The sequence below is a fragment of the Pyrus communis genome, chromosome 6 (genome assembly GCF_963583255.1).
Source record: "Pyrus communis chromosome 6, drPyrComm1.1, whole genome shotgun sequence".
NCBI classification, from domain to species: domain Eukaryota; kingdom Viridiplantae; phylum Streptophyta; class Magnoliopsida; order Rosales; family Rosaceae; genus Pyrus; species Pyrus communis.
The window spans coordinates 15,342,922-15,357,982 of record NC_084808.1 but is presented as its reverse complement, the minus strand read 5'-3'; the positions used below and the strand labels follow the sequence as shown (position 1 = coordinate 15,357,982).

Here is a 15,061-nt window from a genome sequence, read left to right as displayed (position 1 = left end):
CATCATTGACTTATACCTAATGAATAAAAATATATCATTGATTAATTCCAAAACAAAAATATGTCATTGATATATGGTTAAGTAGAAAAGTTTTTTTGTTTTTTGGCTAAATTACCTTTTCTTTTATATGTACCAATTTTCTTTTTAGTTTTAATTTATATTCATAAATTTAATTTCCTTTTGTGCTCATATTTTTACAATTTTATTTGTACCCAACGTATCATGTTTTAAAATTTAATATGTACAATCATTTCAAATATCGATTATTTTTATTTAAAGAAATTTACATGTTGTCGCAACAGTTTTTTTTTTTGAAAAATAATCATCACTAGATTTCCAGAAAAAGGATCCGGCGATGATGCTTTTCCTCTTTTTTTTTTTTTTTTTTTTTACTTCTTGGTATGATGGGTGATAAATTTTTTTTTTTTTTAGGGGGTTGGTTTGCTTTCTTAGTTGCCTCTATTCATTGATATGATGGGTGATAAAATATTGGGGGGTACTTTCTCGGTTACTTCTATTCATGTGTCTTTTCCCTGTACCCCATTTAATCTTGTATTTGAAATGAAATCTCCTGGGTACAATTATCCCTTATGGGGTAAATTTTATTCTCGTAGGTAGATTATTTTCTTCGTATGGGTAAATTTTATCTCGTTGGTGTATTTCATTGCATTGGGGTCCATTTTTTTTCATATGAAATCAAAATTTGTTTTAAATTCAAATTCAAGGGATCATGTAGATCTCTAAACAAGAGGAAATGAATAATAATCATAAGGCTACCAATAGGCTAGGATAAAAATGGAAAAGGCTAATTAAGCTTTGAAATAAATAATATAATTACTTACGTGTAAATATATTAATATTAAAATGATGAGTAGTAAAAATTTTTGATAAAAAACTGAAAGCTAATAAAGTTTCAGTCAAGAATATTGATAATTAAAGGCTGCATTCAAAATCTCCTCTTATACATGCTTTTTTTTTATATATATAAAAAACATATCTGACAGGCAGATGATAATTTTATTAACAAATATAGTACAATCATTATATGAAAGAAAGATGTAATTTAGGATATTGGAGTTGCCCTTATTAAAGTCATGTGCCCAAATTCTTTACCTGCTCACTAGAGTATATTACCTCCTGTATATGACGAGGCAAGCTTTAACTTTTGCTATGTCAATCAGCAAGGTGGAAGTTGCGTGTGTGACACAAAGGGGAGAAATCAAATTTCATCCAAAACTGTATACGTATTTAGATGACCATGATGGGATGTCTGTTAATTATGAATATAAAATTTTTTTGTCGAAATTATGAATATAAAATTAGTCTTGGCGCAAATTATCTAATTACCTAAGGTACACGAAGAGATTTTTATTTTTTATTTTTTTTTACTTATGATGAATAGTTAACTACTTTTTGAAATGAATGAATTCATGTAATTATTAAGTATATGACGTACTTAATTTATATAATTAGTAAACTTATGAATAATAAGCGTATAATACCCAAAGTTACATATTTTTTTTAATTTATATAATTAGTAAACTTATGAATAATAAGCGTATAATACCCAAAGTTACATTTTTTTTTTAAATTCTTTTGTTATTCATACACGTTTTAATAATTTTGTTAAATCACACAAAATTTTTAAAGCTCCAATATACAATATGCGTATAATATATAGATACTTTTCACGTTTAATAAGTTAATTTCAAGCATTTTTAATAATATATATTATTACGTATTTTTAGCATAATAATTATAATATCTCATATCGCTCAAGGAAGTGGATCCTGTAAGCCTTATATGTATATTCCCATCTTTACCTAGCACGAGGCATTTTGAGAGCTCACTAGCTTCGGTTTCCATCGGAACTCCGAAGTTAAGCGAGTTGGGGGCGAGAGCATTTCCAGGATGGGTGACCCACTGGGAAGTTCTCGTGTGAATTCCTAGAAACAAAACCGTGAGGGCGTGGTCGGGACCCAAAACGGACAATATCGTGCTACGGTGGAGTCGAGCCCGGGATGTGACAATTTGGTATTAGAGTCAATCCCTGACCGGAAGTGCGCCGACGAGGACGTCGAGCCCCTCAGGGGGTGGATTATAACATCCCACATCGTTCAGGGGAGTGGATCATGTAAGCCTTATATGTATATTCTCATCTCTACCTAGCACGAGGCCTTTTGGGAGCTCACTGGCTTCGGATTCCACCGAAACTCCGAAGTTAAGCGAGTTGGGGGCAAGAGCATTCCCAGGATGGGTGACCCATTGGGAAGTTCTCATGTGAGTTCTTAGAAACAAAACCGTGAAGGCGTGATCGGGGCCCAAAGCGGACAATATCGTGCTACGGTGGAGTCAAGCCCGGAATGTGGTGGGGACCTGGGCTGAGATGTGACATTAATGATAAAATAAAAGTTAACAAATATTTTAAATAAAAAATGTTAAGATTTAAAAAATGACTGAACTTTTTAATTAATTAATTTTTTTATTTTTTATTTTTTTTTTGTAAAGTTGTCGAATTATACCGTACATATTTTTCACGTACCAAACGAGTCCTAACTATAGTACAAATTAAGATCTCCATGGTGTAAACACAAAATTACGGTCTCCGTGATGAGCTGCATTGCTCGGAAAGTACGGGGGAACTTCAACTGAATGACATGCAAATACAACATCATCTGGCCCAAGAATGACAAATTTGTGTAAAAGATACCCATGAGCTAAGTGACTGGGTAACGATGACTAACTAATATGAAATGAAGTTAGTGCCTTATCAACAGAAAGAAATCAAAGAAATCGAAGAAAGTGGGATCAATAGGGCAACATTAAAAGTATGAACTGGACTAAGTGGGATGACTAGGGCAACATTAAAAGTATGAACTGGACTAAGACTTTACTTGTATTACTCAATGGTAATGAAATCGAACCAATAAAAGCCAAGGAATTAAAAAACATATATTTGTAGACATTGGACCGCAGTCTCATTTTCGTATATACAAGTCTATGAGATAAAAATCAAATAAATTGATCATAAATCATTTAAAAAAAATAGTCAAGTCAACAATATTATTTTTCTCTCATTTAGCGTAATCATTCTGTCGCTTAGTGATATTTTCTCTTTACTAAGTTAATCATAGAACCACAATCATGGAGTTTTAGGAAGAAAAATGATGAACCAAAACGAAAAGGAAATCAGAAATTGTAAGAGAAACGAGAGACTAATTTTCGAGATCAAATCTTCTTCAGACAAAATAGATGTGATCTTTTTGTAACCCAAATAAATATTTAACACATATTAAATTTAAAATAAAAAAATTAAGAAAAGTTAAGATAATAAATAACATTGCATAATAAAGCCTATAAAGCCTGAATGTTTGACTTGTAAGCAACGGCATGACTGCCTCTAACAAACTAAGCCAATATAAGACTTACACGTGTCACCAATAATAAACTATTACCGGTCACTTACTCTCTAATTGACTACGGTTATTAAAAGTAAGAGGTTTTAAGTTCGATTCTTGTGAATAGTGAGTTCAATACTAATTATGATGGACACATTATATAACTTTGCCTAAATCTCTCATCCCTGAATGTAAACATATAATTATATCAAAATAAATGTTATAAAACGCTAGATACCCTCTTGGAAAAAGATTTGAAGTTTTGTTTTATTTTTAAAAATTAAATAGTGAAGTGGGAATTAGACACTTTAATTTATGTGCGTAACGTGATTTAAGAAAGTGTTCTTTGCACTTCAGAAACAGCTATTGCATGACAAGTGCAAAAGGAGAAGACTTACTAGTAGTGCTTACACACAAAAAGGATAATACGAAAAGAGATATAATTAGTTCAAAACTACTACTTTTATTATATTTTGTGTACCACATTTATATGAATTTTCCAATAAAAATGAGACCTAACCCCATTATACAAATGATAAAACAAGACTAAAGCAGTAATGTCGACGATAGAGAGAGGATGAGCTTTCATGAATTACAGTCGTAGATATTGCTTGGATAATGCTTATTTTGCAGGATTTCATGAAGTGTTGCCTTCCCCTCCTATTATTCACTGTGACAATCAGCCCGCTATTGCTTTAAGCTCCAATCCAATTCAACATTTCAGGATTAAGAACTTGGAAATTGATTACCATTTTGTTAGGAACAGAGTGCAAAAATGGGACATAGAAGTGCAATGTATACCAGCTGAAGATTATCTCAAGAGTAGTACACGCATCAAACGTAAAATCTTACACAAAACCCGAGCAGGTCAACAGGCGCTTAAGTTTTTGGATTTTGACTTTATCTAGTGATTTCACGAAGGTTATTTCATAATATGAGTAAGATCGATCGACCAATCATTTGTCTTTTGGCTTGTTAGTGATTGGAGAATATCGCACCCACGCATGCGTCTTTCTTTGATCCTTGAGAAGAATACCAGTCAAACTTTGGCTTTCCATGTATCCCCTTGCCCACATTGATATTCAACGATCAAATTCATGAAAACACTTACGAATTTTTTTGACCCAACCCTACAGAAATCATTGTCTTCGTCAAAGCGTTTGAAGACGAGATCACTTCAATCAGTTGAATAACTCAAAATCATTTGATTCAGTGGACAATGATTTTATTTGCATCTAAAAAACTTCATGGCTTCCCTAATTTTTTTTTTTTAAGTATATCGATATTTTTACACTAGGAGGAGGGGGAGTTCAGCTAAGTCACACAATGAGCAACCTAATTTGATATCGACTTCACCATCCACGAAATTTAAACCTAAGACCTCTCACTTCTAAGCGAAGAGGAATACTATCAGACCATAGTACTGAGTGGCCTTCCCTAATTTACCACCATTGTTTGTTTGTTTTTAAAGTTAAAATAATATTTCAAAAATAAAAATTTTGAAATGTCATACAAATTTATACTCAATTTTCAATTTGTCATATAAACTAAAATTTTAAGCGGCATACCATATCAATTTCCGAAATCATTAATTTTTCATCTCATTCCGTTAAGTTTCCCATCCAAAATAAGCTAGGTGCTTAGCACTTGTTTTCGAGTTTGTTTCAGACATTTTAACTCCTTGCTCGATCCTCTTCAATATTATTTTGGACATTTCAAGGTTATTTTAGACATTTTAACACCTGTTTTTTCTAATCTTTTAATGGACATTATTGACCCTATTGAATTCTAAAAACTTGTAATTAGTTAAACTTCATGTTAGTGAACTTAATTTATTTTTTTTAATAGTTCACCATAAATTTTTGAAATGAACATGGATATATTCTTTTTGACACACCCCGACCGAAATCAGGGCATGCTGGCCGTCACGTGAAAGTGACGTAACCATATGCATAGTACGGAAGCTAATAAAGTAATAATAAAAATACGAATAAATAAAAACCAGCTATACACAACGTAGGAACATACATGTGCAAGCGTAAGTGTGAAAAACAAAGTTCAGAGCTCGAAGACCTAATGCAGTCCGGGAGAAATAACGCTACAAAAACACACCCAAATGTGGTCCTACACACTACACTGGTAATAATCTGTCAGATATGCCGGGGAAATCCTTTGGGAAGCCACCAAACGTGCTAGCCAACTAGAACCTGGAGGAGCGCAAAACAAAAAGTGTGAGTGGGCAAAAACAAAGCTTTTCAAAAACCATTTCACAAACAAGTTCTAACCCCTCGCCGTAAAACCTGTATACTTCCCAGAAAAGTAGAATATACATATACATATATATAAGTCATACTCAGAAATATGCCATGCCAAATGCCTCGAATAAATGCAAGTGCTCAGGAAAATGTCAAAATCAATGCCATGAATCTGTGAGCCGGAGTCACCTAACGTGACCTGTACGGCTGAATCTAGAGCTCAAATCTCCATCTCACTAACTATACCTGCACATGAGTCAGAACCACCTAAAGTGGTCTGTACGACAGGACTGGGTGTAATATAAGTACGCTCAAGTGCTACGATCACGTGAAGGCTGGGCGAATAATCGCGGGTCACCTACGAGTCGGAACCACCTAAAGTGATCTGTACGACAGGACTATGCACCTAACTTGGATCCAAGATGAGCGTGTGGTGCGGGAGGTGAACATCACGTGAAGGACTGTGCCCAACTCTGGGCGGGAGCACTAACACCGGGGGTGCAGGTTATGAGCTCTCTATGCATCTCAAATCACTACTGAACATAAACATAAATCATAACTCACCTGGTACTTACCTGTGCGTCAGCAGCACTAAACATATATATACATATGCGACTAATAATGCGTAAATAAATGGCAAACAATAAGCATGGCATATAAACGTAAAAACGTTTCAATTCATTTTCTGGGAAAAACATAAGTATATAGGTATATACGGAAAACCAAAAGCCCACTCACTGGTATGTAGAAGGGTCGTAACCCCCTTGCCTGGAGTGACCGCGCTCGTCCTCGGGATAGGTCTCACCTATATGCGAAACAACTATAAAAAAGTTAATTTTTAAAGCACATAACCAACAACACGAAATAACTTCTCATACAATGCTCAAATGGGGTGTATGAATACACCAACGTGATCTACTCAACCTCAGAAACATCCCCAAATTTTTAGAAAAATTTTCCACCGCCACACGCGCCCCCACGCGCCGGCCAAGGCACGGCCACACGCGCCGCCCACGCGCAGGCACGTGCCTGGCACACTGACGACGTCAGTTAACGCCGTCAGGAATATTCCGTTAACGCCGTTAGGAATATTCCGTCCAAACTGACGGAATATTCCGTCGTTTTCTCCGGCGCCGGAAAATCAGGAAAACTTTAAAACCTTGTAACTTCTTTGTTTTTCAACCAAATTTCACAAAATTGGTACCAAAATGAAGCTTACAACAAGAGGAACAAATCCATACCACTTTCAAGCACCAAAATACAAGGGATCACGCCGGGAAAACACCACCAACTCCGGCCAACCTTGTAACTCACGATCCCGACGTCCAAAACCTTCAAACGAACCACCCCGAGCCTCCTAAGGACCTCACCAAGCTTCCTAAAAGCTTGAAATTCCCAAAAACACAAGAATTAACGTGTGCATGAACAGTGACCAAATCGGGGTATCCCGAGTTCGACGTGAAAATGAAGGTATCCTTACCTAAAATAGGTATGGTTGAACTCCTACGGACATCACGAGCACGAATATGTAATTTGTTTCCTCGATCTGTGAAGGTTTGGATAGTTTTTGGGTGTGTCCGTACAAGAAGGATAGAAATGGGAGAGAGAAAGGGCTCGGGATAGGGGTGCAGGACAGGGGAAAGGGTGAGGGGGTGTGGGAGAGTGTGTGTGTGGTCCAAAACCTGCCAACAAAATCCAAAAACAACCACACAACGAAAAAAAATCACACTAGGGGAAAAAACTTCATTTCACCCCTACAGTTCGAAAATCCGGAACGGGCTGTCACACTTTTACTAGCCAAACTATCTATGTTCGTACTAAAGAGAGGTAGAAAACTTGTGAAAATGACGTCAAAAGTTTAAAGCCAATTTATTTCCCCACCTCTAGTGTACACATATTTTTTGTATAAAAATAATTAATATATAAATTGTGAAAAAAGGAGGTCAAAAGCCCTGAACACAAATTTATTTTGGATGAAAAACTTAGTAGAGTTAGGGTAAGATGCCAAATTAATAATTTCGAAAAATTAATATGACAAATCGCCTAAAATTTTCATATGATAAATTAAAAATGTGTGCAAGTTCATATGAAATTCTAAAAATTGTCCCACAAAAAAATGAGGTCTTTTGATTTAGTTTAACCGAACATTTATGTGGCTTTAAATTAAACCTATTTTTTGCATTTATTTTTAAATTTTATGACTATTTTGCCCATGATAGTAAATATGAAATTAAATTGAGAATTCCTTAATTAGTATACGTTTTTCTTTTTTCGAATGTATTGAATCATATGATTTACATCTTCAAAACATTCAAACAAATCAATCAATGAGCATGATATCTACACAACTATTTACCGATAATAATGATATTTATAACTTTTTTTTTCTTATGAAATAAATATAACAAAATGTTCCATACACATACACGCGCGCGCGCGCACACACACACACACAAAGGTAATTCAACCAAAAATCAATAAATTTTTTACTATTAAGCCATATATCAATGACATATTTTTGTTTTGGACTTAATCAATGATATATTGTTATTAATTAGGCAAGGTCAATGATGAATGCCACACATGCTTTAAGTTATTATAAATAGTTAGAATTTGACTCTTTTATCCTTCTCTCTCTTTCCCTCTCTATGAACGTCATATAGGCATTAAGCTAGTATAAGTAGGGATTTAGATCCTATCCTAATCAGTTTTGTGAGGTGCGGAGGATCCGATGGATATCATCCATTGATACAAATCCAACGGCCAAAATCTCTACTCCTTCCCTCTCTTCCCCTCAACTCTTCTCTTTTTCCCTCACTTCGAAGCTCTCAACCTTGAACCACCAAAGCCCCAAATTCCAGATCAAATTCATCCCCACCTCAAAATCAGCCCCAACACCACCACAATCGACCTAGCCCACAACCCTCAAATGCAGGTCCCTCACCTTACCCTCCCAAAATCAGCCCCAGCACCACCACATCTCTCAGTTGCAGGTCTTTCAACCCTAAAATCTCAGCCGATGTTAACAAAGGAACAAAGAGAGAGGTCGTGCAAATTAGTGTCTTTTGATTGCAGAGATCTTTTTCATAACTATGGAACAATTACAGAGAGAGAAACAAAGTTACAGTAGACATAGAAAGCTCAAATATGTGGAAGAAGAAAGAGACGACAAATAAAAAGCTAAAAGTAAAAGATAGCACAAATGACTTGCAATTGAATTTAGGTCTTGTTAACCACAGTGGGGTGTGTCAGGGCAAGGAAGAAAGAAGAGATGAGGAGGAAGAGAGGAAGGGGAAGAGGTTTTGCCCGTTGGATTTCAATCCCCATTAAATTGATCGGAGAGGATTTGAATTCTATAAATATTTTGAACATGCATATTCTATCACTCACTCACTCCCTCTCTCTCTCTCTTTCTCTCTCTCTCGCCATTTGATTACACGGAGGAGTCTGCTCAACTAAAAAGAACGAAACTAGGAAACAAACACTGTATTGTAGTGTCTGAATCCAAATGTAAAAACCAAAGCTTGGAAACTGACACTGCATTACAGTGTTTGAAACATAGTAGACATGTGAAGTGATGGAAAAAACTGAACCAGGAAATGGACACTGCAATGCAACATTTGAATCCAAAAATAAAAAACAAAACTAGGAAACGGCAGGGTTTGAATCCAAATGTGAAAAGGAACATGTAGGAGGCGTGTGAATGATGGAAAAAACAAAACCAGTAAATGGACATTGCAACGTTGTGTCTGAATCTAAATGTAAAAATAGAATCAGGAAACAGACACTGCAACGTTTGATCCATATTGACTTATTCCAAAATGCGAAAACTATGAGAAATAGAGTGTTAGTTGAAGTGAGTGCCAACTGTAGTGATGGAATTGATAATTTTGTTTATTTTAAATGCATTTAAGTATACATGATAGTCCTATTTATAATTAACATAAATATTGTTAATATTGTAATTTTTTTTTATGATTTTACACAAAATAACCCTAAATGCAATTGATGTAAATTTTAAGCGGAAGAAATATATTTAGCAATTATTCTTTTTAATAAAAACTCATCTACGACATCATAACTCCATGGCCATAAACTTAACAAAAAGTTGAACATAAATTGCGATGACCATATTTTTGCGATGGCGTTGGCGTCGCCCAGTATTTCGACAACTCACTGCATGTCGCCCTGCCGTCGCATAATGCTTTTGCGACAACATTGATGACATATATTCATTATTTTGCGATGAATAATGTTAGAAAGATCAAATTTATGAACAAAATAATATGACTGTTGGTGATTGGACTATTACTTAAACATTGATTAGCAGACTTATTTTCTACTGATAACACATCATTTGATTTGCAAATTTGATTTAAAATTTTGATCTCCCTAATATTATCCTCTTGCGACGGAGTGTTACCAACGCCAAAGCAATTTTCCCTAGTAGTGACCACAAGCCTCATAGCCGACCACCACCTCCCTCTATTTATCTCGTCCCCTAAATCCAACCTCCCAAAAGCCGAGCTACACCCCGTTACCCTCCTCCCCTCTCCACGCCCCTTCCCTTCACTCGAACCCTCACCCCTCTCATTTTTGCTCTTTGAAAACCTACAACCGACCCAAAACGGAGGCCGATGATCTAAGTCAAACAATTTAGGGCCATAAAGCTCCAAAATGTAAGTGACATGGAGAGGGTGAAGGAGATTTCGAATAAACGGTAGATTATGCCGTTCTGATTATGCTTTTATGTTGGAAACTTGGAAGCTTTTGGTAAAAGGGGCATAGGATTGAGGACGTGCAAAAGGCGTAGTGGCACAGAGTCCAAAATTTTTTAGGCGCCCTGAAAATTTGATCCTCCTGTATATTTCATATGAGTATAAATTTTCTTCTAAAAATGAATTTTATTGAAAAGAAAAATCATCGTCATATATAATTTTATCTGTATTACAATTGATTAATTGGAATCTATACATAATATATTTATTTTTCACTTTTTCTCCAGCAATAAAAACTTATGTATTACTTTCTTTCACAAACACAAGCGTATTTCGTATCTCTCTTTCAACCATGCTCTATTTTTTCATGGACGAACCCTAAATCGTAATTTCATGACAATTAGAGATTATTCAATTTGTAAAAGTGAGATGCTGGTTTCAATTACGTTTAAAGATTGATTGTTGAATTATGTATAAATATATTGTCTGAAAAATTATTATTGTTGTAAGTAAGAATGATCTTTTATATGAAATACGCAGAGGACCCTCCAAATGTCAAGAGACGACCCTGATAAAGAGAAATTTTTTTATTACGATTGGAATACGGGTGGTACACCACATGTTTTTATATAAGTGGTGGAATTTTTTTTTCTTCAAGTTATTAACTTTTTAACACACATAACTCACCATTTGTATAGTGACACGTGATGTACCATCCCGTGTTCCGATCACACTAAAAAATTTCTCCCTAATGAGAGGAAAGGAGGGAAACGGATTGGGCATTTGGTGATGGGATGTTGGATTAGGAGAGGTGAGAGAGCGAGAGCGAGAGGTGGTGGTTATGATTAGTTGGGGTGGAAAGCTTGGGTGTGAACATGGTGGTTGGGTTGGCGGCGGCTGTCGAGGTGGAGAAGTGGTAGTTAGAGCCTACACTGTCTACAAAATCTGGAGGCCAGATTCACCATATCAGCAGACAAAAGAAATATCTGACTGAGTTAGCACAAAGGGACTAACGTTACAAAATTTGACGAATTTTGAGAACAACATTTAATAAATTTGTAGTCCATGACTAAAGTTATAATTAAATCATAGTTCAAGGAATATTTCTCCATTTTACTGTTGAGCAAATCTACGAGAAAAGGTTGCTGTCTATGCCAAATTACTTTGGCTGCTTCAACTATCTAACGTCACACTACTAGTTTCCTTGTTTACTCATTATTTTATGAGATCATTGCCAACATTTTTTGTCTGTTACACGTCCTCTGTCGCATTAAAAATTAAATTTGTAGATAAAATTTTGTAAATTAAATTATATGAAAATTGATGATGGATTATAATCTAAGTGTTGAATAACATGTTTATTTTTTATTAGTGACATATCATTTGGTTTGCAAGTTTAGTCAACATATTTAATTTGTCTAGCATTTCTTTATTTTATTAGTCACTAAAAGCCAAAACCTATTGATCTGCAACTCTAAATCGTAATCAGAACAACAAATTGCTAAACTAGTAATTAAGTTATTATTTTAAGAATAGTGTTATTCACACATTCGTTTTACGTTTCAAAATTTTGTTAATTTATTCTCATTGGCTTTTTTCAATTCATTCAATTCGACGACGGAAAATTGAGAATTAAAAATGTGTATGGAGATGACACTACCCTATTTTGATTGATAGATTTTTAGCTCTGCCTGGGAGAATTTTTTTTTAATGTGCCAGGAACATCACCTTGTACATCAAGTTTAATATTATAATTGGTTAGAAATTAAAAATTAAAAATTCAACTAATTTTATTATGATACTTAGTCTAACCGGCTGTGTTTCCTACACTATAATACATCTCACTTCGTGGAACTTTCCAGTCTTTTTAATTTATTTTTCTTGGTCCTTTCAAATATCCTTTTTTTGTACACTGGATCTGAAGATAAATAGCCAGGCCAATGCCTCAGAAATATTGAGCTCTCAAATTCAAAGTAATACTGTATTATTCTGAGAGAGAGAGAGAGAGAGCGAGCGAGAGAGAGAGAGAGAGATGGGGAGAGCTCCTTGCTGTGAGAAGATGGGACTGAAGAAGGGGCCATGGACTTCTGAAGAAGATCAAATTCTTACATCCTTTATCCAAAAATATGGTCATGGAAATTGGCGTGCCCTTCCAAAGCAAGCTGGTAATTACAAGTTACCTCATCTGGGTTTTTTCTCTCAAGATTTATAGGCCACAAAACTCGGTTCTTTAACCAAGATAATCATCTTTGCATTGCATGATGACAAATTTACAGTTCTATATACAACGTTATACATTTACATACCATTTGCAGACCTGAGCTAAGTTACCTATAGAAGTATGTTCTCCTATTTGCACCCAACTTTGAATTCCGCTCATTGAAGTTATAGATGAATTTAGTGTGGAATATAGATGGTATAAAAAGTTACATACAATTTATGCATGTTTCATGTTGAATTAATAACAACTGCAAAATTCTTAATACCTGCTAAATTCCAGTTGCTACTTGCTTTGAGCTTTGTACTCATCTTTTTCACTTGTTTTTTTATTCTTGAAATAGGTTTGTTGAGATGTGGGAAGAGTTGCAGACTCCGGTGGATAAACTATTTGAGGCCGGATACTAAGAGAGGAAACTTTACAAGAGAAGAAGAGGAAGCTATCATTAAGTTGCATGATATGCTGGGTAACAGGTACATATATCAAAGCACCAACTTCTAATTTTCATTCAACTTTTAATTTGTAAGCTATAAATTCAAAACATGCATGTTTTACCATTGACCAAGATATATATATAGCCGTTTACCCTGCTGCCAACTATCAACAGCATACTCAACAAGGCTTCTTGTTACAACAAAGAAAAGCATTTACACATGTACTCAAGGTATAAGGTGGAAGCACAAATTCCTCCTCTCCTTAGCCTCCCTTATAAACAAAATATAAAATAACCAGAGTCAGGATCGTTTCTCGAACACACAAATCAAAGACACTGATTTTCTGTCAAAGAATAGCAAGTGGGAGCTGATCAAAAGATTCTCTATTGGAAGCCACCACAATGACTTGTAATTTAATTGTAAATCACAACCAACCATGCATTTGATAAATAATACGTGTTTTAGTTTTTTGTCTTTAATTGCTATGCAGGCACATCTCATAACGTTGCAGTCAAAATTCAAATTTAAGCTTAAAATTTTAGGGCAATTAGTTACAATATATATATATATTTTTTTTTGAAATTTCATTACAGAATAATTAGTGTTTATTATGTTGTCATTATATTATTGTTGTATTGTTATTATGTTAATGTTGTGTCATCAACATATAATTAATACGTCTACGTTACTGAACAATGATCATTTCTCCAAACCAAATATCAAAATATGTTTATTATAGTTATTTTTCTAATTTTATACGTACTTGCTTAACAATAGTTAAACTATCTTGCAAATGCTTAATTTAATTCATTTCTTTCGTGTTCAGGTGGTCAGCAATTGCAGCAAGATTACCAGGACGAACCGATAACGAAATAAAAAATGTATGGCACACCCACTTGAAAAAAAGACTCAAGGACCATACTACAATAACATCGCCAGCAAGTAGTAGTAATTGTACTTTCATTGTCACAAGCCAGTCTACTGATCAACCTGAAAATATGAATTATCCACAGCCATCTTCTAGTGATGTTTCCTCCTCAGTCACAGAAGTCTCAGGTGCATTGAGCAGCGATCAGGATACGATCGTCGTCAAAGGTGAAAACATGGAGCCGTGGGAAACCTTCCCTGAAATCGATGACAGCTTCTGGTCAGAGGCACTCTCAGCTAACAATTCCAGCACCCCATTACTATTTCCAAAGGCCGAAAATGATGAAACAATATCCGAGTTTCCGATCACCGCCAACGATTCGGAGGAATTGGGTTTTACTTTTGGTCTAAACTTGGATGATGGCATGGAATTTTGGTATGATCTTTTCGTTAGAACTGGTCATGGGGGAACACCAGAATTTTGAGTTCTACTATTTCCTCTCTTTGGAGTTTAGGAGGAAATTTTAATTGGCGGTGAGAAATGTAATTTTTTTATCTTGTACTTGACCGTTAACAAATTCTGGTCTGAACAGAAATTTCAATTGTGGGGGGGGGGAGGGCGGGGCGTGGAAACTATGTCCTCGTGTGTCCAATAGTTAGACTACCACCTTGTGCATTATATAAAAAAGGTGGATAAAGAAATTGATGATGACGGAAATGATGTAGCTGCATTAATATTTATATTTCAGAGACTTTGTTGATATATAATCCTCCTTAGCAGGTTCTTATTTGTCCAAAGTTTATGTGTAACAATAATGATTGTGACGAAAACGATGTAACTGGACTTTTTTTTTTACACCAAAATAAAAACTGATTGTTCTAATGTATGTAAATTTAATATGTATGTGTGTGTGTATTCCATTTTGCAGTAATTCAGTTACATATTACGTGTTAAAAAAGGATATACAGTAAAACCAAAATTAAATTGTTCTAGTAAAAATATAAAATAAAATAAAAAGCTTATAACAACATAGTTCTAAGTTAGAACTTCTAACAATTGTATCCAAAGAAAAAGAAAACATAGTTCTAACAATCAACACAATAATATCAATACCAGAGTATTAAAAAGATGAATGGAGGTTTATCAAAAGGCTATTTCGATTTCAAATAC

General features: G+C 34.8%; 1 protein-coding gene across 1 annotated transcript; it reads left to right on the top strand.

The window, feature by feature from the left end:
* Window positions 1–12,344: 12,344 nt before the first annotated feature.
* On the top strand, window positions 12,345–14,491 carry LOC137738380 (transcription factor MYB30-like). The gene is made up of 3 exons (XM_068478016.1): window positions 12,345–12,536; window positions 12,933–13,062; window positions 13,850–14,491. The coding sequence occupies exons 1-3, from the start codon at window positions 12,404–12,406 to the stop codon at window positions 14,373–14,375; spliced, it is 789 nt and encodes a 262-aa protein (XP_068334117.1). The 5' UTR covers window positions 12,345–12,403; the 3' UTR covers window positions 14,376–14,491.
* Window positions 14,492–15,061: the final 570 nt, after the last annotated feature.

Bases quoted from the DNA above. Each gene is read 5' to 3' on its own strand.
- LOC137738380 (XM_068478016.1), top strand. From the start codon at position 12,404: ATGGGGAGAGCTCCTTGCTGTGAGAAGATGGGACTGAAGAAGGGGCCA. The intron at 12,537-12,932 runs GTAATTACAAGT...TTCTTGAAATAG, and splicing joins TGCCCTTCCAAAGCAAGCTG to GTTTGTTGAGATGTGGGAAG. The intron at 13,063-13,849 runs GTACATATATCA...TTTCGTGTTCAG, and splicing joins CATGATATGCTGGGTAACAG to GTGGTCAGCAATTGCAGCAA.